At 37.4% G+C, this 25,464-nt stretch overlaps 1 protein-coding gene across 15 annotated transcripts in view; it reads right to left on the bottom strand.

Moving 5' to 3' along the window:
- Positions 1 to 25,128, bottom strand: part of WNK1 (WNK lysine deficient protein kinase 1) — a 162,623-nt gene extending 137,495 nt beyond the window's left edge. For all 15 annotated transcript variants that reach the window (XM_046656975.1, XM_046656924.1, XM_046656936.1 and 12 more), the window contains exon 1: positions 24,236 to 25,128. In XM_046656975.1, the coding sequence (XP_046512931.1) occupies positions 24,236 to 24,991 (756 nt within the window). In that variant the 5' untranslated portion in view covers positions 24,992 to 25,128. The remainder of the gene's footprint in view (positions 1 to 24,235) is intronic.
- Between the last annotated feature and the right edge of the window lie 336 nt (positions 25,129 to 25,464).

Below are 25,464 nucleotides of genomic sequence, written 5' to 3'. Positions count from 1 at the left end.
GTATAGTGGTGGAGAAACTTAAAAATTCAATATTTTTATTCCATAGTCCAGTCAATTCACAAATGTATGCATTTTTTTTCATAGAAGATCAAGGGAGAGGGAATTTATAAATAAATATATGTGTGTATATTTTGAAATTATACTTACAGCAACATAACCTAGATTATTTTCCCAACAGAGAATTCTAAATCTGAAAGCAAGTACCACTCACATGCCAAATATGAGACCTGCCAAAGTTCACTCACTAATTTTTCTAAAATATAATGAAAATAAGTAAATTATTCAACTATTTAGAGAGGGAGTAGACAATATGATCATCACTCTAGGAGAAATACATAATCAGTGGCAGTTTTAACAGAAGAAAATGCTGTCCTCCTGAACTTAAGCGGGGGAAGAAATCAGACCATCTATTTTCCATTTTAGAGTAGTAAAATAAGCAAAACTTCTGCAAATTTCTCAGACAGTACTCCCCATTGCTAGTTACTCCTCTCATAATCTTTATTCCTTCTTCAGCTTGAAGATTTCCCTAAATTTTGAATTTCCTGACAATACTTGATTTTTGTTAATGTTTTTAGAACCCCACCCTGACCCTGTGGTGGAGTTCACCAAGTTACCAGGACGAAGTCATACCTGTGTTATTAGACTACTTACTAAGAAGAATTAAAAATTTTTGTTCTAGACGTTAAAATATATATACCTAGTGGTTTTTTCATAAAATCTTTCATTTTCCCATAGCCTGGTTATGCCAATCTCTTTAAAAAGTGGACGAGTTCTAACCCATATTATTTTATTAAGTCATTCATAATCTCAAAACCCTAATCGCAATGAGTGTTAGCACAATGAGTGTTTCCTTCCAATTTCCACGAATCACTTTTTAATAACAAATTACTCACCTAGTATGATAATCAAGTAGTCACAATGTTAACTTTTTTCTAGGTTTCTTATATTTAATATTTCATTAAGTATCTCATGAATATCTCATTAAAATATCTTACCATTAGCATATCAATACAAATTTTAACACTTTATAAGATTGTTCAGAGACTTAAGCATCAAAGCATAATCAAAGGTATGAAAAACCTAAACATTAAATACTCTAAGACTATAAGCTCTCTTCTGGTTTCCCACAACTCATGTAAATGGTTTAAACAAAACTTAACCCTAATTACAGGCAAAGATGTGAAATAACTTAGGTTAGAAGATAATTCCTCTTAGGTAAAAGTACTATAATTTAAATCATTAGGAAATCATGAGCCAGCTACTACTTACAAATTTCCAGCTAAGGCACTAAATAAGAAGTGAGGCTTGAAATTCTTCTAAAGCAACTAACAAAGTATCTATCATCAAAAGTTTTGAATTATGTTTGATTCATATTTACTTGTGGCTACAACTCAAAATTAAATACCACTCAAAGCTTAGGTTTATTAATACAATTCTGCCTTATCTCAATGGGACACAAAGGCAGATGAAAAACACTTCAAATTTTTGGAAGCCAAATGTCCTAAAGTGCTCGAGTCTGTGGTAAATTGTTTTTTTAAAATAGCTACCATATAATATTAATATCTGTTTCACTATGCAACTACAATGAACTTTAATACTAAATATTTACCATGTGTCATTTAAAAAGAAATACTACATTTATAGCAAGATTTGTTTTCACTGTTTCTCTTCAAATGCTTCTCAGCTCATAGTATCATAATACTTGAGAAATTACACAGCTAGGTAATAGTTCCATGGTAGACCAGACCTAGTTCTATCTCAAAATTCTAGCAGACTATGTTTGGCCCAAAGTAACACAAGCATCTAACTCCATAACAAAATCTTGTCTTTCACACAGAAACAAATCTAACTCCTTAGCTATTTAAAAACCGCAAATGAAAAGCACAGATGCTAACTGATATTATCCAGTGATAACACACAGTAACTAAAAGTAATGTTGTACATCATGGAATGAGTTTAACATATGCACATAATTCTAAATAAATCACAGAACAGTAGTCATAAAAGGGACCAAGATCATTTAGTCCAATCCTTTACCTTCAACATTTCTGAATGAGCACCTACGCTGTGTAAATAGGTCTTTGCAAACATCCTAGTCAATGATTACGACTCAAACACAGGAATACTGGTTAATTTTCTGCAGTTCGCATTCTTACCTAGATCCCCATTTTCTTTTATTGCCTCTTGGAAGTCCTTGGGAAACCCCACAACTTCTCTCCCAAAGCACCAGCCCAGTTACAAAAGCCATACAAAGGAAGAGCACATTGAGATCCAATTTTAACTTCATATACTTAAGATATAACATCAAACACCAGACTAAAAACTGAAAAATTATCAATTTGGTCTTTGCATCACACACAGAAAACCTGAACCATTCATTTTAGTGTGCAGTAAAAGGTAACTATAAAGTTTGAAGAGAAGCATGCTAGCTTATAAAACAAGACTGAAAGGGGAAGAAAAGAAACAAGAATGATCTGGGTTCAACTCCCACTTCTACCATTTGTTAGTTGTGATCTTGGCAAATTACTTAATTTCAGCCTCCTCATCTGAAAAACAGCGCTTCTCTATGCGTCACAAAAATTAAATGAGACTATATATAAAACACAGTAACTGGTCCATAAATAGTATATCCTCTCCCAAGTCCTTTAAACATAAACACACACACTTCAAACTTTTGATCGAACTTCATATTAAGCCCTAGACGGAGTTACTAATGAAAATACAACTTGTCATAAGACAGAAATTTAAAGACAACCGAGTTAAAAATTATTCTGTGTCACAAGAAATAGTATTACTTGATGTGTCATTCACCTCATCACACTAAGTAATGTCTGAATTTACTCCCTAAATACTAATAAAGAACACAGAAATGAAGGAACAAGCACTAAGGTAACCGCAAAAGTAAAATTTTAAACACTAATGAGGGGGCTGGCCCTGTGGCCAAGTGGTTAAGTTCTCGCGCTCGGCTTCGGCGGCCCAGGGTTTCGTTGGTTCTAATCCTGGGTGCAGACATGGCAGCGCTCATCAGGTCATGTTAAGGCAGAGTCCCACAGGCCACAACTAGAAGGACCCACAACTAAAAATACACAACTATGTACCGGGGGCTTTGGGGAGAAAAAGGAAAAATAAAATCTTAAAAAACAAAACAAAACACTAATGAGGAGCTAGTATAAACATTTTTTAAAAATCTATTTCTCTGCATACTAAGCTAAAATATGGATCTTAAGACTATAGCATAAATATGCCCTTAGGGGCAAATCAATTTTTTAATATCAAGATCAGAAAGATAAGAAATTAGAAATTCACTTATCAACTTCAGAGGGAAGACTCACTATAACTAAAAACAATAAAACAGAATCAGTGGGGCTGGCCTGGTAGCGCAGTGGTTAAGTGCGCACGCTGCGCTTTGGCGGCCAGGGTTCGCCGGTTCGGGTCACAGGTGCTGACATGGCACCGCTAAGCAAGCCATGCTGTGGTAGGCGTCCCACATATAAAATAGTGGAAGATGGGCATGGATGTTAGCTCAGGGCCAGTCTTCCTCAGCGAAAAGGAGGAGGACTGGCAGGAGGTGTTAGCTCAAGGCTAATCTTCCTCAAAAATGAATAAATAAATAAAATAAAATAGAACCAAGGACAATACAAAAGAACTAGACAAATACAAAAGAATTAGAAGACAAGCCACAGACTGAGAGAAAATATTTGCAGAAGATACATCTAATAAAGGACTGCCATCCAAAATATACAAAGAACTCTTAAAACTCAACAATAAGAAAACCACCAACCTGATTTTAAAAATGGACCAAAGACTTAACATAAACCTCAGCAAAGAAGATATACAGCTGGCAAACAAGCATACGAAAAGTTGCTCCACATGTCATCAGAGAAATGCTAAGTAAAACAAAAGATATCACTATACACTTATTAGAATGACCAAAATCTGGATCACCAACACCACCAAATGCTGACAAGGATGTGGTGCAAAAGGAACTCTCATTCACTGCCAGTAGGAATGCAAAATGGTACAACCACTTTGGAAGACAGTTTGGCAGTTTCTTACAAAACTAAACATACTCAACATCCGATCTAGCAATCGTGCTCCTTGGTATTTACCCAAAGGAGCTGAAAACTTATGTCCACACAAAAACATGCACACAGATGTTTATAGCACTTTTCTCATAACTGCCAAAACTTGAAAGCAACCAAGATGTCCTTTAGTAAATGAATGGGTAAATAAACTGGTATATCCAGACAATAAAATATTATTCAGCATTAAAATAAAATGAGTTACCAAGTCACGGTAAGACATGGACGAACCTTAAGCGCATATTACTAAATGAAAGAAAATCTGAAAAGGCTACATGCACTCTATGATTCAAACTATATAACATTCTAGAAAAGGCAAACTATGAAGAGAATAAAATGACTGGTGGTTGCCAGGGGTGAGGGTGGGAGAGAGATGAATAGGCAGAGCACAGAGGATTTTTAGGGCAGTGAAAATACTCTGTATATTATAATGATGGATACACCTAACTGTACACGTGTCCAAACCTACAGAATATACAACACCATGAGTGAACCCTAAAGAAAACTATGGACTTTGGGTGATGATGATGTGTCAATGTAGGTTCATCCTTGGTAAAGTGTATCAGAAAAGGTACTGTTCTGGTGAGTGATGTTGATAATAGGAGAGACTATGCATATGTGGGGGCAGGGGCTATATGAGAAATCTCTGTACCTCCCTCTCAAGTATGTTGCAAATCTAAAACTGGTCCCAAAAAATTAAGTCTTATGGAGAAAAAAAAAGAATATTGTTCTGTTGGCATTCAATCCCTAGCACTGAAAAACATTTGCCAAAAATATAAGAAACAATTATTAATTTTGATTTGAAGAATTTATGAAAATTGATTAGGGGAGAAAAGCACCTGAAAGTAAGCAAAACATATCAAAAGACAAAAGAGGAAATACAATTTATTATCACATATACAAAGAAAAGTTCTGAAGGAATAAAATATAAAGCAATGAGAAAATTTTAAGTTAATAATATTGATAAATGGGCAGTTAAATAAGAACTCTCACTTGGGTCACTGAAAATATACATAAGCATCTATCTTTTGGAAAACTATCTGATGATATGTAGAAAGTATTTAAATGTTCATACCCTTAGAACCAATAATTCCATTTCTGAAATTCAATCCTAAGAAAATAGTTCTAAACAGTAAAATCTGAGGTATTAATTCCTGTTTTGTTCACAAGGCACTGGGTAAATTCCTCTCTCCTATTCCAAACCTTTGCGGTCCCTAGCCTTGGAGTCTTTTGTGTTATTTTAGAACCAAGAATTAGAAGACAATCCCCTCAACTGGCTTCTGTTTGAGAAAGCCAGGCCCAAAGAGAGGAGTTCAGCTGGACTGTACCAGTCAGAGGCGATGGAAGGAATAAAGAAGTTTGAAGAGATAGAAATCCGGAGAAAAATAAGAGGACCAGAGAATTTGCCCAGATCAAGATCAATATCCTCACCCCCAGTGGGAGCTGTGTGGGGGGCAGGGATGAAGGAAGGGAGGTGTTGGAGAGACAACAATGAAAGAACTGTTTCAGAAAATTCTGCAAAAGATCCTATTATCCAAGATTCTCTGTAATTTGGCCTTCAAAAGAACCTTCCAGGCTCACATAAATGAGCATGTCAATGACAAGTAGTGTTGGAGGAAGACTGGAAAGCCCTCTCTTGATAAGGTTCTAAAGCATATGAAGCTACCCAAGGACTGGGGAGAGGAAGAGTTGTGCAGGGGAATAATAACTGATTAAATTTGATGAGGCCACAACACAGATTAAATTTTAGTAAAATAGGAATATCTTTCATAGTTACCACCTTATAGGACTCATACCTACTGTACTTGGGAAAAATAACACAACAACACTGGGGGTAAATTATGGTGTTTCTGCATAAGGAACTATCACAGACCTGTTAAAAATATTTATATTAACTCTGATGTTACAACGAATTATAAAATCATCATGATATAAAATTATACAGACACACACACCTATGATCCCAGCGGAACATAAGTTCCATGAGGGCAGGATTTTTTCTCTATTTGCCAACTAAGACAGTACCTGGCACATAGGAGTTGCAGAAATATTTGTTGAATAAATACAAAAACTACCTTGAGGCAGAGGAAGAGATAAAAGGAAAATATTCCAAAATGATATACTGGCATTGTCTTTTCATGATGGAATTTCAGTGGGGTTATTTTGGTTTTTATTTTTCCCTGTCTTCTAACATATCTCCGAGTATGTATTATTTCTATAATGGAAAAAAACCAATTGGGAGGTAGTTCCCTTTAAATGCATTAAGAATTTCCTATTACTTTCAAAACATCTTTGGTATGCTCTAGAGTAGACAATTGAAAATTTAAGTAAAGGAAGCAGATTTAAGTTATCTTGAGTGGGTGGGAAGTAGAAAAAGCACACTAAGGCTTTTGTCCCCCTGTAGTTTAGTCAATATACAAAACTAAACTTCCTCCAAGAAGTTTCGATGTACTGGTACTAAAGCCCCTAAGACACGACTTTTATAAACTTCTCAACCACAGTAACACTGTTCTAAAAGCAAAAGATTTAAAATAATTTGACCATGCCCAAAATTACGAGAGGCAGTGAATGAACTTTCTGCAAATCTCTGAGCAAAGGCTGAAAGTGAAGAAAAAAACTGGATTTGCAATATATCAACCACGACTTTCAAACCTCTGTTCAGAGTGATCAAACACATCAGTGATCAATTTCCTAGATTAGTTGTAACTAAATGTTGGCATTTGTAGGTCAAACATTCTAACTGATTTTCTCTTAAAGAGAATTAAAAAGAAATAATACATACTCAAGTACGAATTTAAGTGTTGCTGTAAATTCTAACAAGATTAAAACATTAGTTCTGAAACTGATGTCACAACTGCATCTTCAGTAGTACAAAGTATCAAAGACAATTATGATAACAGTCTGGATACATTAGTTTGTATCTAAAATTTCAAATTTTCAACATAAGAAATGTCTATTTATATGAAGTAAATCAGGCAAATTATGCCACCATATAGCATAATCACAACTATTTAAACATAATACCAATTATGATTACAGTATGCAAAGAATATTTTGGGTTTTTTAAATCTAAAAACCTCACATTTTTAAATGGGAAAATGCTTTTGCTATGCAGTAAAACAGGGAACCTGTACCACTATACAGTTACTGATCACAACTGTAAAAGCAAAAATCAAACACACAGAAATTCGAACTGTTACAAATAGTAACAGTGATTATCTCTAGATGAAGGGATCGACTGCAGGTGATTTCCTTTTCTTCTCTAATTTCCCAACTTTTCTAATGAGACTATTACGTCTACAAAATTTTTTCTTAAAAAATCTCTTTTGCAGGGCCTGCCTGCAGCGTAGCGGTTAAGTTAGCACACTGTGCTTTGGTAGCCAGGGGTTCGCAGGTTCAGATCCTGGGCACAGACCTGAACACCACTCATCAAGCAGCCATGCTGTGGGGGCATCCCACATACAAAATAGAGGAAGACGAGCACAGATGTTAGCTCAGGGCCAATCTTCCCCAACAAAAAAAAAAAAAAAAAGGAAGAAAAAAATCATTTTTGTGTGTGATTTAAGGATGGTTACAAAAACTAACATGGAAAAAAATGAAGCTCATAACTCAGATAGATAATTGAGTCAAAAATCAAATTAGCATGTACCTGTAAACAATGACTCTCAAAAGACCCTTATACAAAAGAAAAGTAGGCTTCTGTGGTCATTAAATTACCATTTAGATTTGAAAAGTATTATCTTGGCATCTCAAATATTTTATAAGTTTATTAAAATAAAGCAGTTAGCTATATTTTCACTAATCTTTTCATCCTTATCTATTGTACAGGAACAATTAGTCAAAGAATTAACTATTTTGTAAAAACAATACAAATAAGTAGCTGAACTACAAACAGTGTCTCTTTTATAAGCAAAAGATACCAAAAATCAATTTAACCTTCTTCTCAACATCATTAAAATATGAATGTGGGCAATACATTGGTTAACAAATTTAAGTAGCCACAATAGTCAAAAGTTATTAAGGAATATAAATCAAGTTTACACATTCAATATACACGCAAACATGCATTAGCAGTTTATCTAAATAGACAAAAATAATTCAAGATATCTTCAGTAAAAACTGGCATATTCTCTTGGTCACAACTAAAGTCCTCAAAGAATAAGACCATAAGAAATGTCATTTCTGATACAGAAATGCTAGTAATTAAAAGACAAGATAAAATTTTAAAGGACTAAAGGGTGATTTTGTTAATAATCAGGTATTAAAAGCACCACAAACCCAAAAGAAAAGACTTTAAAAACCCAAATTTCTACATTCAGCAACAGCAAAGGAATTATGGTTTGTAAAGGGTACTTATGAAAGAAACCACAAAAAGGAAGGTGCTAAGATATTTTTTAAAAGGAAGTAGAAAACTTCATTTACCGCAGCATCAGGTCTTTCACAGTATTTTATTTTAACAGAATAGTCTAGGTCGGTGATGGCCAACAGAAATATAATGAAAACTATACATGCAATTTTAAATTTTCGAGTAGCCACATTTAAAAAAGTAAAAAGAAGCAGATGAAGTTAATATTTACCCAATATATGCAAGTTTCATCATTTCAATATGTAATCAATTTTTTTAAAAAACAGAGTATTTAAAATTTTTAATACAAGTCTTCAAAATCCAGTGTGTATTGTACACAGCACATCTCAATTTGGATGCTAAATTTTCATCAGAAAGACCTTAGAAAACAATTAAATATTGAATTTCATACTAAGACTCACAGAAGTTATCTGTATTTATAGAGAATGGTTTTGAATGTGGGTGAGGGAAAAACTCTCCCTGATGACCGCAATCTTCACCTGGAATTACGAAGTAAATTCAGGGCAGCTTATATCATGTTTTCTCGTAAGGCTAAAAAGCTGCATCGCATCCCCAATTGTAGCAACGGAAAGAATGTAAAAAGACAGACAGCAAATTAATTATAAAAGAGTACTGCTGCCAGAGAGGAACGTATTAGAGGAAGAAGCGATGGCAGCCCTGCTGCAGTGAGAAGGTCTGAGGGGACAATGGCGCAGAGGAGCTACAAGATTGGCTACTCTGAACTGTTTTTACTCTCAATACTTCTGACACTAAATGCATTGTTTTTCACACCATGCATTTTTCAATTCTCTAGACACCAACTGGATGTCCTAAAGTTCAATTCATTTCTGACACCACCTGAAGTTAGCGCAGCCCCCACGGGTTAAGGGCTAAATCCCACAAGACTGCCCCACTTGAGATGCTAGCTTTGAGTTCCAGTTCACCACCTACACTTCTGACCAAGAGGCTGTAAATCGGGGATTCCCATGACCCCTTCCCTCAGGTTTGATAATTTACTAGAAAGGTTCACAGAACTCGGGAAGAGTTTACTTACTATTACCAGTTTATTCTAAAGGATACAAGCAGGAACGGCCAAATGGAAGAGATGCCTACACAGGGCAAGGTATGGGAGGAGGGTCATAGAGCTTCCATGCCGTCTCTGGTGCACCAATTTCCCAGCACCTTGATGTGTTCATCAATCTAGAAATTCTCTGAACTCCACTGTTTGGAGGTTTTTATGGACATTTCATTACATAGGCATGATTGATTAAATCATTAGCCATTAGCGATTAACTCAATCTCCAGCTTCCCTTCCCCTCCCCAGAGATGCAGGTGGGAATAGGGCTGAAAAGTTCCAAAATTCTAATCATGCTAAGTTCTTTCTGGTGACCAGCTGCTATCCTGAAGCTATCTAGGGGACAGCCAAGAGCCACCCCATTAGAACAAAAGATACTCCTATCACTCTGGAAATTCCAAGGGATTCAGGAGCTCTGTATCAGAAATTGGGGGCAAAGATCACATACATATTTCTTATCATGCCACCGCTACATATAGGGGGATTATGCAAATACACACATATATATAGGAAGATGAGAACCAGGTTTCTCACTCATGGAGAAGGGAGGTGTACATACATATGAAAAAGAGAAAAGATAGAATGAACTCTACATTGAATTCAAATTGGAGATATCAATGTGAACTCATGGGTTTCAATATAGATAGATACAGATATAAATATAGATGAACATATACACACACAGAAGCACAAACACACATGCATACACAGAAATATTTCCTAACTCTTCACTGAAAGAGTCTGGAAACAGCAATCCTCAGATCTTGTTTTCTGAATTCCATTCTACACTAAAAGGAAACAGGCTCCTTGGAGAAATGACTGCTCCAGGGCTGGAGTGGGAAAAGAATAAGATGAACCTGGAATATCTTGTGGAGAAAGTAAGGATATTATCAAAAAATGACAGGGATATCTTAATAAAAAGGACACAGAAGGCAGCCTAGCTTCTGGCCAAATCTGGGACAACTTGAAAGTATTTCGCAGTAAAAAAATTTTTTAAAAATATTACTGTATCCATCATATGGAAAGATATTCCATGCACATGGATTGGAAGAATAAACATAGTTAAAATGTCCATACTACCTAAAGCAATATACAGATTCAACACTATCCCAATCAGAATTCCAATGTCATTCTTTACAGAAATCGAACAAAGAATCCAAAAATTCATATGGGGCAACAAAAGACCCCGAATTGCTAAAGCAATCCTGAGAAAGAAGAACAAAGCTGGAGGCATCACAATCCCTGACTTCAAAACATACTACAAAACCACAGTAATCAAAACAGCATGGTACTGGTACAAAAACAGATGCACAGATCAATGGAACAGAATTGAAAGCCCAGAAATAAAACCACACATCTATGGACAGCTAATCTTTGACAAAGGAGCTGAGGGCCTACAATGCAGGAAAGAAACTCTCTTCAACAAATGGTGCTGGGAAAACTGGACAACCACATGTAAAAGAATGAAAATCAACCATTCTTTTTCACCATTTACTAAAATAAACTCAAAATGGATCAAAGACCTAAAGATTAGGCCTGAAACAATAAGTCTGCTAGAAGAGAATATCGGCAGCACACTCTTTGACATGAGCTTCAAAAGAATTTTTTCGGACACCATAACCCCTCACCTGAGGGAAACAATAGAAAGGATAAACAAATGGGACTTCACCAGGCTAAAGAGCTTCTTCAAGGCAAGGGAAAACAGGATTGAAACAAAAAAACAGCCCACTAAGTGGGAAAAAATATTCACAAGTTATTTATCCGACAAAGGGTTAATCTCCATAATATACAAAGAACTCACACAACTCAATAATAAAAAATCAAATAACCCAATTACGAAATGGGCAGGGGACATGAACAGACATTTCTCCAAAGAAGATATACGGATGGCCAATAGACACATGAAAAGGTGCTCATTATCACTAATCATCAGGGAAATGCAAATCAAAACTACACTAAGATGTCACCTTACACCTGTTAGAATGGCAAAAATATCCAAAACCAAGAGTGACAAATGTTGGAGAGGCTGTGGAGAAAAGGGAACTCTCATACACTGTTGGTGGGAATGCAAACTGGTGCAGCCACTATGGAAAACAGTATGGAGATTCCTCAAAAAGTTAAGAATAGAAATACCTTATGACCCAGCCATCCCACTACTGGGTATATATCCTAAGAACCTGAAATCAGCAATTTCAGAAGCTCTATGCACCCCTATCTTCATTGCAGCATTATTCACAATAGCCAAGTCATGGAACCAATCTCAGTGCCCAGCAACTGATGATTGGATAAAGAAGTTGTGGTATATTTATACAATGGAATACTACTCAGCCATAAAAAAGGACAAAGTTGTCCCATTCACAACAACATGGATAGACCTTGAGAGTATTATGTTGAGTGAAATAAGCCAGACAGAGAAAGACGAACTCGGCATGACTCCACTCATAGGTGGTAGTTAACGTATGGACAAAGAGAATTGATCGGTGGTTGCCAGGGGAAAGGGGGGTGGGGGGAGGGCACTAGGGGTGAAGTGGTGTACCTACAACATGACTAATAATGTACAACTGTAATTTCACAAGGATGTTAACTTTTATAATCTTAATAAAAAAAATATTACTGTATCCATCACAGAAGATAAGAGGGGAAAAATTATATTGTATATCATTTAGCTAAGTACTGGTTGTTAAAAAAAATCATCTTAACCCTCAGGAAGAGGGTGAAGGATGACAGATGTTTAAAACTTTAATAATGTATTCACACTGAGTACATACTCTGTAAGATCTGTGACAACTTGTAATAGTGGTATTTATGGGAAATAAGGCAGTTTTACTTCTGTCCTTAGGGACAGAAAACAGTGAAGATTCTTATCATGGAAATCAAAGCTATGCTTTAGCCATAAGATCCTGGCCAGCAAAATATCACTATATCCCCCCCACTTACGTCCAAGAGAAAAAAGAAATCTGTGGAGACATAAAGAAACTGGTACAAATACAACATAGACAATTTGTCCACCAAAGGTAAAATCTAAACTAGCACCTCTATGTAGCAGGGTACTTGATTAGGCAGAACAAATATTTAAATTGACAGTCTACCATTTAAAAATTCCTGGTGGCTTTTTTTGTGCAGGCAGAAAAGAGCAATGCACCCAAGAGTCACTTTCTTTGTTCTGGGAAAAACCACTTGACTGGCCCTTCACAGTTATGTAACTGAAGCAAACAGATATCTCCTGCCCTAGAGAAAGGGTACATAGCAGGCTCCATTTCTGAATTGATGCAAGTTATCCCTACCAAAAATATTAAATAGTACCGAGCTAAAAGAAAGTATGTAGAAGTATGCAAAAAAGGCCAGAAAGTCTTCTGGTAAGCAACTGAGACTCCAAGGTCTTCCCTTTTAGGTTTACGGTTATTAGAAATTCTCTGGGGGGCCGGCCCTGGGGCCAAGTGCTTAAGTTCGTACACTGCAGCAGCCCAGAGTTTTGCTGGTTCGGATCCTGGGCACCAACATGGCACCGCTCATCAAGCCACGCTGAGGCAGGGTCCTACATACCACAACTAGAAGGACCCACAACTAAAAAAAAATTATACAACTATGTACCGTGGGGGTTTTGGGGAGAAAAAGGAAAAATAAAATCTTTAAAAAAAAACAAAACATAGAAAAAAGAAATTCTCTGATAGACTTAAATGGCCCTGAATGAGGTCCACTGACAGGAAAGTTTCCCCCATCCTGCACACAAAATAATGCAACTTAGCTTGAAAGAAGGGAGAATGAAAGTTTAAACCTACGCAGCGAGATGAAAGAAGGGGAGGTGATTTGTACTGTGTGTAGCTGAAAGTGAAAATTCCTACAGACCCAGCTACTTTACCCACAACAGGAATATTTTGAAAAATCTGCCATATTTTCAGGTGAGAACTTCTGTGCCCCAGTATGGATTACTCCTGGTGTACCAGGGTATGGGACTGTCTGACTTCAAAGAACCATTTTAGTCTAAAGAACATCCAGGAATCCAGGCCTATGGGATGATATGCTTATTAGCCTGTGCTGGTAGATATGTAGGCAAACAATACCAACTGATACACTTTAAGAGTTTACCAAATTGTTAATATAAAGTCTTGTTACTTCGAGAGGAAAACTTCATTTATCTGTAAATTTTACTGGAGGTGAGGTAACAACTTATTCCCATAACAATGCTGAATAAATTAAACATTCCAGAGGATTTCAAAACATAATTATGCAAGTTAAATGAGATTTCTACTTGGAGCTCATACAAACAAGAGAGCCAAATCCTTCTCAACAGCATATATAATGTCAAAGTAAACAGTGAAGAGAAGAAAAAAGTAAGAAGAAAAAAAAACAAGGGAAAAAGGTCAATTCATATTGTCAGTATCAAGAAGTAAACTAACAAACTATAATCTCAATCTCCAAAGTAGATAAAACTAAGTCCTATGGAAATTATACAGTAACAATTAACATGTCAATCTATTCATTGGTACTCCAATATCCTTAATTCTGCTTTCCTGGTGAGTAAAAACAGCATTGATATCTAACAATTTTAGGAATTCAGAAGTCCAATTAATTCTTACCAACAACGTAAAACTTGAAAATGAATAATCTTTATACACAGAAGTTGTCTAAAGACCACTGACAAAAATCCTACTAATACTGTAGCCATTCAATTTGTCCCTATTAGATAGAAATTCGATACAGAAAGACTGCTAGAAATATTCCTTCTCCTTAAATACTTACTTCTAAACAGAACATTCTCTGCAATGATCAATGTAAATAGCATTTAAAAAATTCTCAACACACCAAGAAGTTAATAAAACAAATCTGCCATCTCCCTCCTTACAGAATCTACATATGTATACTGGCTAAAAGGCTATTTAAGTGGAGATATATTTCATCAAGTGAAAGTATAAAAGGTGTAAGATGCTCAATGAGAAATTATTAATTGCTAAATGTAGCAAAAGGACTTAGAATTCCACTAGAATTCAAACTCTTTTCACTGATTATTAACTAAAGTATTTTGCAGTGAAAATAACAAGGACTCAGATATGCCATGTGATCTTAAACAAGTTATTAAACCTGAGTTAGTTTCCTCAAATATAAAGTTAAGAAAATATCTGCCTTTTACTGTTGTGAGAATTACAAATAATATGCTGTGGGCATAGAACTGTGCTGTCACAAAAAAGGGTTCTTATTAGGTAGGTAAGTATTAGTAATTATTAATACCTTTCCAGATTAATTAGCAAGGAACTCTGCAAAAAGTCAAGGCATAAAGTACACGCAGTATTTAGGTTTTTTTGTTGTTGAAAAACCCATTTTGATTACATCCGAGAAACAGTATAGTAACTCAGAATCTTTCCTGTAATGGGATTTTATTTGAAATCTGGCTGTTTCCTCAAGAGAGACACAAAGATGGTCATTTCAGAGAGATGCTCCACTCATAAAGCATATATCACCATATAAATATGCAAATATAGCATGAATGTGAAGATTATAAGAAGAGAAACAAACTAAGAATAAGCATATTACTCTCAATGCTTGAGTATTCTGTAAAATAGTTGATAAACGGCATGAAGTATGAAAACTTATTTGGATTGAATTTACCCACAAAGGATAACCAAAACTAAAACAGTAATGGGCTTAGCATAGACTCTTAGAATAGATACTGAGGCAGAGAAAGGAGATATGCTTCAACTTTTAAAGATCTTTCCTTGCTTATCTATCCATCTTTTTTTAAAATTTTTTTTCAAGATTGGCCCCAAGCTAACATCTGTTGCCAATCTCTTTTCTTCTTCTTCTTCTTCTCCCCAAAGCCCCCCAGTACATAGTTGTTTATTCTAGTTGTAGGTCCTTCTAGTTCTGCTATGTGGGACGCCGCCTTAGCATGGCTTGATGAGTGGTGCTAGGCCCGTGCCCCAGGATCCGAACCAGTGAAACCCTGGGCTGCCAAAGCAGAGCAGGCAAACTTAACCACTCGGCCATGACACCGGCCCTATCCATCTTTTTTTTTTTTTTTTCAGGGAAAGATTCACCCTGAGCTAATATCTGATGCCAATCTTCCTCTTTTTTTTTTTTCTTTCTCCCCAAAGCCCCAGTACATGGTTGTTCTAGTCCTAGCACAACCATACTAGGTTGTTTTATATCCTAGTTCTAAGTCCTTCTAGTTCTTCTTTGTGAGCCACCTCCACAGCATGGCAATTGACAGACATGTGGTGTGGTTCCACAACTGGCAAGTGAACCAGCCACCAAAGCAGTGAGAGTACCGAATTTTAACCACTAGGCCATCGGGGCTGGCTCTATCCATCTTATTCTTAATTATGCCTTCTACTTATCCAACCTTTCTTGCCCCATATTTGTTCTAACTTATCTAAAGAAATGGCCTACTCTTACTGTCTCTATTTCTTAACCTTTCTTAGCCACTCCTTAAACCCACTGCAAATTTCCCACTCTTCTGAAAACCCTAAGATCACCAAATAGCTGAAGCAAATGTGACATAATGTTAATCTTCATTAATTCTGCATGTATATGCGAGTTTGTGATAGTATCCTTTGTACATCTTTCCCAAAAACGAAAAGACTATTTTTTCTTTATTATTAAGAGGATACATTTTTTAAATGTGTAACAAGTTACAGAAGCACCACACTGTATATTCTTTATGGTGTGTGAATTATATCTCAATAAAGCTATTTAAAAAAAAAAGCACAATTCAACCCAAGATCTAGATACAGCACATTCAACAGAACTTTCTGCAATGAAGGAAATGTTCCACATCTGTGCCATCCAATATGGCAGCCACACATGGCTTCTGAGCACAACTGAAGGACTGAGTTTTTACAGTTTATTTCATTTTAATTTATTTAAATTTAAAAAGCCACACGAGGCTAGTGAACAGTGCAGAAATCTAGGATATTACCAGTGACTTAATCTACTTATGTTCTCCTCCCTTACTCAACCACCACTCCCACTTAGATAATCCTCAATTTTGTTCTCAATGACTTCTTAATAGCCAAATGCAACAAGTAATTTCAGCAGCTTAACTATTCTACACTTCTTTTCTACTCCTTCTAAAATCCATTATTTACAATCACTACTACGCAAATTGTACTTCTATGCTATATCCTTTTCTTGAAATTTTATTCCCTTGATATTACCATTCTCCAAGTGTCCTATTTAGTCTAACCTCCGGGCTCTTTTTTCCTTTGCCCACCTATTAATTATTCCTAATTTGCCCTAGGACCACTATTCTCCCCGTCCATTCCTCTATTTCTCTCTCTGTATATATTCTCTTCCTAGATGACTTCATTTACTTTCATTATTTCAGCTATATAGCCATTTGGGAATCATCAACCTCTACCTCTACCTCCGACCTCTTCTTTCAGCTTCAGTAATATACCCTACTACCTACTGAACTACTTCCTGGAGGTTTCATAAGTACCTCAAACTCAACATGTCATATTGCAGACATCTTCATACCCCTTCCCCTCTCAAAAAAACAAAATTCCTATTCTTTCTTATTCCCTCCCTCAGTTGACAGCCCCATCATCTATCCCCACTCTCTTATCTATGCTTCATTTTTCCTCAGAATGTGAATTAATCACTAAACCCTGCATATTTTATCTTGCCTAAATATTTAAAGATTCCACTCCTCTATTACTGCCCTAGTTCAGGCCCTAGAAATCTCATACTCATACCCTCACCAAACTCTACACATCCCTTGTGCTCCTTAAATCCATTCTCCACAATTACTACCATGCAAATCTAACCAATTAACTTCTTTGCTTAAAGTTCATTGGTTACTCTCCACTGTCTATAGCCAAGTATTTGTGTGGGAAGGGCATGCTAAAGAGATGATCTGTTACATTTCCCAAATTTACCTTAATTCACAATGATTTACCAGTCCAATTAAGGGGAATATCCACATACAGATGGATATATGAGGTTATTCAGCTAAAAACTATTAGCCATGGAGAGGATCTTGTTATGATCCCAAGAAATCTGTTTACCTCTATCTACTTACAGAGAAAATGTGCACATCAATAATGATTTGACTCACTAATTAGTTTCATCTCTATATGGTTTATATATCAGTTTGTGTTTGATTAACACAAGACCATTCACCACGCACATACTGACGAAAACAGATCATCTGCCTCTGAGAAGCTGAATCTTGGCTGCACAAAAGGCATCTACAGAAATAGCGTGTTTTGTCTCAGCTAACCTGACTATGATGAGTATACCAAATAGATATCCAAACACTCTTTCTTAAATTATTCTTAAAATTTTTTAAATTCCTGGGAAAAATGTATTTGCTTGTGATGACAAACAGCTTATCTGAGGATTCTCTTCTAAAAATCATTAAGCACATTAATTTAGCATACCACATTTAATATGTCAATCTTGTGGAATATTACTCAGCCAAAAGTGAAGACAAAATCGTGCCATTTACAACAACATGGATGGACCCTGAGAGTATTATATTAAGTGAAATAAGCCACAGAGAAAGACAAACACTGTATGATTTCACTCATAGATAAGGAGAACACATTAGTGGTTACCAGAGGGGAAGGGGGTCAGGGGGAGGGCAAAAGGGGTAAAGAGGAACATATGCATGGTGACAGATAAAAACTAGACTACTGAGGTGAGCACAAGGCAGTCTATATAGTAACTGATATATAATAACGTACACCTGATATTACACGTTATAAACCAACATGACCTCAGTAAAATAATAAAATAAAAAAATAAAATGTCAATCTTGCAAGTGTAATTGCAAAATTGCAATTGCAATCTTGCAATACCAAGATTCAAGTCACAACATCAAAAAAGAAATTATTTATGAAAGCCCATCTGAAAAATCTTAATTAATATAAATTAAGGGAGATATATCATCAGTTAAGACAACCACAAAAGCAAGCAAATTACTGACATTTTTCTTCTCATGTAGAAAGTATCAATAATCAATCTTTTTAATACCACATACAAAATTAAGTCTGCCACTTGTCAAAGGCACAATCCTCTTCCAAATAAATACTCTTAAGAAGAGCTTCTTGCAATTTCTCTTTAGTCTGAAAAGTTGTTCCCCTCATCTTAAGATTTGATAAAATTCCTAAATTGACAAAGCAAAAAGTTCCTAAAACCCAACTTCAACTTATAAGTTTAAAATATTCAGTTTGTAACAAGTGACAACTTAATGACCTTCAAAATGGTTCTTTTAAAGCATGATCGTTCTTTTATTATATTGTTTATAACACTTTATATTGTTCAAAGTTCCTTCAGATAGTATTTCAGTTGATCCTCAATAATCCTGTCAAGTCAGTAAGACATGTTACTAATAAATCAGCATTATAGATTAATTTCCTTACCCAGGGTCAGATAATTGGGTAATGTAGAACTGAAGTGTTCTGCCTTAGAGCTCTTTTCCATTATACTTTCAGTATTGTATTATACCATAGTAAACCTCCAAAGACAAGATTAGAGAATCTGCTGTGGACCAAAGAAAGACAAGGAATATGGATGTAACCACCCAAGATCTACAACTATTGCTAACTTGATAATAGAAAAAAATTAATATTTATTAAAGTATAGCATTGAGCATCTACTTATATCTTCAAAGAGCTCAAAGACTAGTGGAGTGTACAAAAAATGTAAATGATTTTGAATCAATTTGAAAAATATTATTAAGAATGATCCCAAAAGGAAAAAGATCTTAGCAAATTCTGACAACTAGTAATTCAGAAAGGCTGGCATTTGGGAAAGTGACAGGTTATGAAATTAGAAGTTAGGCAAAGGACAGGCGAAGCTAAAGAATCTGAAAGCACTGATGACACCATGTTCAACTCCAAAGTTCCTCCTATAGGAATGGTAGCAATAGCAAAAGTTCTGCTACATGATTTTTCAAGAATAAATGTAAACAAAACAAACAACATCTTCATCGATACTCCCAAAAAGACAGCCTAAAAAAGATGCCGTATCATCACAGTTAATATTTATGTGCTGGGTCCTGTCCTAAATTTATATATAAATTCATTTAATCATCACAACTCTATAAAATAGATACTCTTATTACATTCCATTTTACAGACAGGAAACTAGCATGGAAGTTGCCCAAGGTGACACAATTATTAGCTGAGCCAGGATTTGAATCCAGGCCATTTAGTTCTTAATTACTATGCTATACTGCAGAAAAATAGTACCCCTTTCAAATCGAAATTCAGGTCACACTAAGTCTCACCTACTCCTGCAGACTAGATTCGTTTCATGTATAAAAAAAAAAAAACCTCAAAATGCAAGATGTTAAAAATAAATAAATACAAAGAACTGGAACAGCAAAATCTAATAACTGTAATTATTCTGAATTTTTTTCATGATATACTAACATTTTCAGGAATTATAATTTGAGCATAACCACTCTTGCTGCTTTTACAGCGTTATCTAAAAAATTTTAAAGCTACTAGAAAACCCAAATAACAGGTTTAGGATGGTTTCTGAAAATGAGAGTCAAGTTTTCATTGAATGTTTCCATAGAGATTAACTAGGATGATTTTCAAATGACTAGGATCTTGCACTAGAATCTGAATGTCAAGAAATGAACTCAATCACCAGGGAACAATAGATTCCCAATTTGTTTTACACGAAAATAACCTCTCTTTCCAAGGAGACTAGGAACAACTGTGATAGTAAAGGTCAGAAAAAAGGTAAACGAGAAAAGGAAAACATTTCAAACTCTAAGAACTAACTATATCATTAAAAATCAACCTAAATATAATTTACTTCTCAATTCCTGTACCACAAGTTACTTCCTACAGCAATAAATCTACATATATTTTAAATCGAATCTTACCTAACCAAAATTATCCTGTCTTTAATTCTATTCTGTCCTGTTTAGAAAAGACAAAGGATTATTTCAAATGAGTCAGCAATCATTCTTTAATTGGCATACCAGTTACCCTTGAGTTATCTGAATTTTGTCCATACTCCTAATCATCAATTCTGAGAATTAAAAACAAAGAAACAAACAAAAAACTCCAAAAATTATTCCCTGAAAACTAGTTCCTAGGACTGAAAGTTACTGCAGATTCTCATCCCAAAGAAAAGGAATATGGCACAAATTTTAAAAGTAAAGGTTAAAAGAAATCCTCAACATGCAAATGGGAAGATTCTGTTCAATGAATTATTTTAAGAACTACAGCAAAGAAATAATTATGGTTTCTTAATCACAGAACCACATCCCATTTCTGCAGTATTGCTAAACGATTTATAAAACATTAATATCATATACTCATAATGAGACATGAGCCTAACCTACTAAAAACCCGAGAAAAGCAAACACTAAGTAGACTAGAGCTTAAACAAAATTTATGATTTGACCTCTCTTTTCACACAGATCTGGAAACAATCTCATCAATATAACACGTGAACTCAGTATTTAAAAGCAACCTGGGGAGAAAAAAGTGCTTAAAGTAAATCATTCCTAAATCTGTGTAAAAATACATTTTCTTAAAATAAATTATGCTATGCTTCTTAAAAAAAAAAAGAAAAAACTCCCTCCCCAGAAAAGCAATGTAAACTCCAGCAATGACATTTTCTGACCAAGGCAAGAGAATATCATTTGCCTAATAAAACCAGGTAGATATCTGCATCTTAAAAGATCTCAGTTATCACTTAGGATCCAGTGGTACCAGAGTATTACCTACACACTATTTTATTAAGAATAGCTACTCGTTTTAATAGATAGCTATGCATACTGAGACTAAAAATAAGCTTGATGGAAACAAGTTTGATTTGTATACCACATTCACCCATTCTCCATCCTAAAAAGTCTATTTCGTTCTCCATTTGAAGTGATAAAATCAATACCGGAATCAGAAGTCTGGGATCTGCCATGGTTACACGATCAGATCTCTCCAGAAACCTGACAGCGAATTTCACACCAAAATAGAATTGCCTCACTTGAGATTTACTAACTAGCCATCTACTAGACTACAAATGCTTTAACATTTCCCAAATTATTAGACCCTAATCAGTTTAATTTTTGTTCTTTACCAACCCAAGCAAGTCATTTACCTGCTCTATGATTTCAGGCTCTTTATTTATCAAATAAGTAGTTGGGTAGAATAACCTAAGATTTCTTCCAGTTTTAATACATTGAGTTGTTTTTTTTTTAAAGATTGGCACCTGAGCTAACAACTGTTGCCAATCTTCTTTTTCTCTTTTCCTTCTTCTCTTCCCCAAAGCCCCTCAGCACATAGCTGTATATACACTGAGATTTTTAACTCCGCAACTGAACACAATATTTCTCCTGTCTTCCTAGAGAAAAATATGTAAATTAGAAGCATATATTTAGTGAAAAAAGCTTTCTTTTCTTCCCAATGCTTTAGTAATCCTTGGCTTGTCTTTTAATTTGGATCCAAAGACAAAAACTCAAACACTAACCTACTGAATACGTTATTAGGCAAATGTCCTGGTCAAAACCCCCCAAATCAAAATGAAAAATTGTAGAAGCAGGGTCAAATGACATACGGAAGTTTCTAAACCACAGTACCACGCGATGAGTTAGGGTTCATTTGGTTCTGCAGCCAAATTCTGAACTGGCTTAAAAATAATATGGCAACTATATATAAGGACATCAGACAGTCTTTAGTTTGACCATGCCCATGCCTAGACAGAGAAGAAAAGTCCAAAAAGTCATGAGTTCTGAGAAAAACTGAGAAGCATAGAGAAAATTCTTACTCTGACAGTAGACAAACTGAGTTTTTTCCACTGTATCATTAACTCCAAGATAATAAACAGAAAAATTCAGGTGATAAAGGAAAACATACATTACATTCTGACAAGTCTTAAAAGTTAAATAATTGAAACTAACAAAATTAACCCACAGGCGCTGGCCTGGTAGTGTAGCAGTTAAATTTGTGCAATCTGCTTCGGTGGTCCAGGGCCCGCGCGGGTTTGGATCCAGGGTGCAGACCTACACACCACTCATCAAGCCATGCTGAGGCAGCATCCCACATACAAAACAGAGGAAGACTGTCACAGATGTTAAACTCAGGGATCAAGCAAAAAGGGGAAGATTGGCAAAGGATGTTAGCTCAGGGCCAATATTCCTCACACACAAAAAACTAATCCATAAAGTGCTCAACATTTACTTGGGTCCAGTCTTAAGATAAAGGTAACAAATTAAGAAAAAAAAACTGTTAAAAAAAACTTTTTCAAATATGAAACAGTATAACAGAAGAATAAAATCCAGGATCAGCAGCAATAGGCACTCTTGGTACAAAAAAGAAATAGGTGTCTGCCTGTAAACTAAATTTTTGCCTGTAAACCAAAAGAAATCAGACCTAAGTTTTTGAGTATGACTAACCAATAGGAATAAAGTTAATGTTAGACAAGTTTTTTAAAAAAAGATGTCCCATCTTTCCTACTTTAAACCACTAAAAAATTGAGTAGTTTTCACTTTACAATGCCTTAGAAGTTCTGTCAACTGTAAAACTTAATAAATTACTATATTTCTAAAGAACTTGTCAGTTTTTAAGTTTACTTCCTTCCACATGTTGAGTTCATTTCCCTTCACATTTGATATGGCCTTGGTCATCTGGAAGGTGACATTCTAAGGGTTAAGCGTTAACATATTAGTTTATGGATGAAATAAATTCCTAGATCATTCAGTTACTTGCCTATCCTATTTTAGCTTGGTCCATCTTCTTGGCAAGAAAAATAAGGATAATGGCATTTTTCACGTATAATGTGGATGATTTTTACATTCAGAGTAACTCTGTTGCTTCAATAAGCCACGTTCACTTCCTGGTGAGGGCAACATTCAATCAAGCTGCTCTAAGTCAAGCAACAAGTAGCCCAAATCCAGCTATTTAAGCCTAGAATATACTCATCAACCAGAATGAAACACCATTATCTACACCATGAAAACCTCCCTGAGAGGTTAAAAAGGAAGCTTTATGACTCCTTTGGACCCTTGGGAAAGTTCAGTTAAAAAAACCTTTCACAACAAGATTAAAACAACAATAACAACATATGACTCTCAAAGCACTTACACAATTTTACATGGGCTCTTGTACTATTCGCTGTCTAGTGAACCGGCTGAAGACAGACTAGATTGAATTAATAATGTCAGATCACTGCTAGCTACCCAAAGGCTTAGCATCATTAGCTGGAACAATATCAAACACTTGCTAGTCCCAAGGCATTTATCTAGAGAAGAAAACTCTTTTTTAGAGTTTATGTTAAATGCCTGTGCAACTACCAACTGAAATATATCCAAAAGAAGGTCACTCGTGAACAACGTCGTTCTTATTTAAAAGAAGAGCATGATCTCAGGGATGGAAACATGCATCTAACACACCAGTAGCTCATACTGCAGAGCCTCTGATGAGACTGAAATGCACAAGGAAAGAAGACTGTCCTTTCCTAAATTAAAAAATTATTCCCCACTAATTCCAAGTTTCCTGCCAGACACTAAAACAATAACAAGTAGGCAATGGGTTTGTACTAAGATGACTTTCACCACTCCTTCCCTAGTAGCAGATCTCTGGCTACCAATAATTCTTATCCCTTCCAAACACCTAGGTACATGCCCCAAATTCCAGTTTCAAAAGTTGGCCTCCCCCGACTCAGAGCGAACAGTTAGAGAATGACACGTAAAGGGGACTCAATTAACTGGCTTAACCGAGCCAAATCTGGGATCCAAACCGCCACGAAATAAAGAAGTAGGTGGGGCTATACCTGCAGTTCACACCAGGCGACCTCCACAGTGGTCTCAGTGTCCAGACCTTTGTAGACCGTCTTAAAGGAGCCTCTGCCAATTTCGATGTCAAACTTGAGGAAGCGGCCGTCATTGGACATTCCCACGGCCTTGGTCTCCAGCTCTTCGATATCATCCTGTTGCTGGCTCCGCTCCTCTTGCGGTTCCTTGGCGCTGGCGCCGCCGCTGCCGCTTCTCGCCGGCGGAGGCTCCTCTTTGCTCCCCTCATGGCTGGGCTGGGCACCTGGGCGGTCTCTGCTGGTACCGCTGGGCGCAGGCGCGGCGACAGGGGCCGCGGCGGGTGGCTCCCCAGGGCCCGCAGCGGCGGGAGGCTCCTGGGCTCCCGGGGCCGCGGCGGCGGCGGTCGAGATCTCCTCACGGTGCGGCTCCGGTGGAGCACTCTGCGGAACGGGCGCGGCGACGCTGGGCGGGGGGAGGGGCAGGGGGAGGCCGGGCAGTTCCAACGCGGTGGCGTTGGAGTCGCAGATGACGCTGCGGCGGAAGAAGCGGTGCTCAGTGGTGGTCGTGGTGGCGGCCGCCCCGCGGCTGTCCTTGTCCATAGTGTGGCGGCGACGCCGGTACTCCTCAGTCCTGCCGGTCCCGGCGTCGGTCCCCACGGAGCCTAGTTTCTCCCCCACCGAGGAGTCGGAGCTGGAGCCATTCTTGGGGGCAGGCGCCGGCGGCGAGAGGAACAGCGCGCTCGGGGTGCTGCCCTGCTTCTCCGCCGCGCCAGACATGGTGGTCCGCGGGAGCGAGGCGAGCCGGCTCGGATTCGCGAAGGACAGAGGGCGAGGGCCGCCCCGAGGAGCGGGCGTCCGCCGCCGGCGGGTTCGGCCCGGGCCGGCGACTCCGCACTCAGCACCGACCGGCCGCCCCGGAGGAGAGGCGGGACGCTGGGCCCCGGCGCGGCGGCTGCTGCGGCTCAGAAGGCGGGCTCGTCGGCGGGCGATCGGGGAGCTGGGCCGCGGGGGTCAGCGCCTCCCGGTCCGCATCCATCCTGCGGCGGGCGGCGGCGGGGAAGGCTGTGGCGGCCGCGGCGCCGCAGTCATGAGGGCAGGGCCAGGGGCCGGCGAGGCGAGGCGGTGCGGCGGATGCGGCGGCGGCGCCGCTCCCGCGCCGCGCTTCCCGGGCTGGGCGGGCTAGGCCCTGAGGGCGGCGGCAACGCGCGCAGAGACGAGCACGGGCTCCCGAGCGGCGGCGGCTGCGGGGC

This window comes from Equus quagga, chromosome 1 (assembly GCF_021613505.1).
Source record: "Equus quagga isolate Etosha38 chromosome 1, UCLA_HA_Equagga_1.0, whole genome shotgun sequence".
Classification (NCBI taxonomy): Eukaryota; Metazoa; Chordata; class Mammalia; order Perissodactyla; family Equidae; genus Equus; species Equus quagga.
The sequence above is the reverse complement of the archived record's forward strand: the minus strand, read 5'-3'. Positions and strand labels throughout refer to the sequence as shown.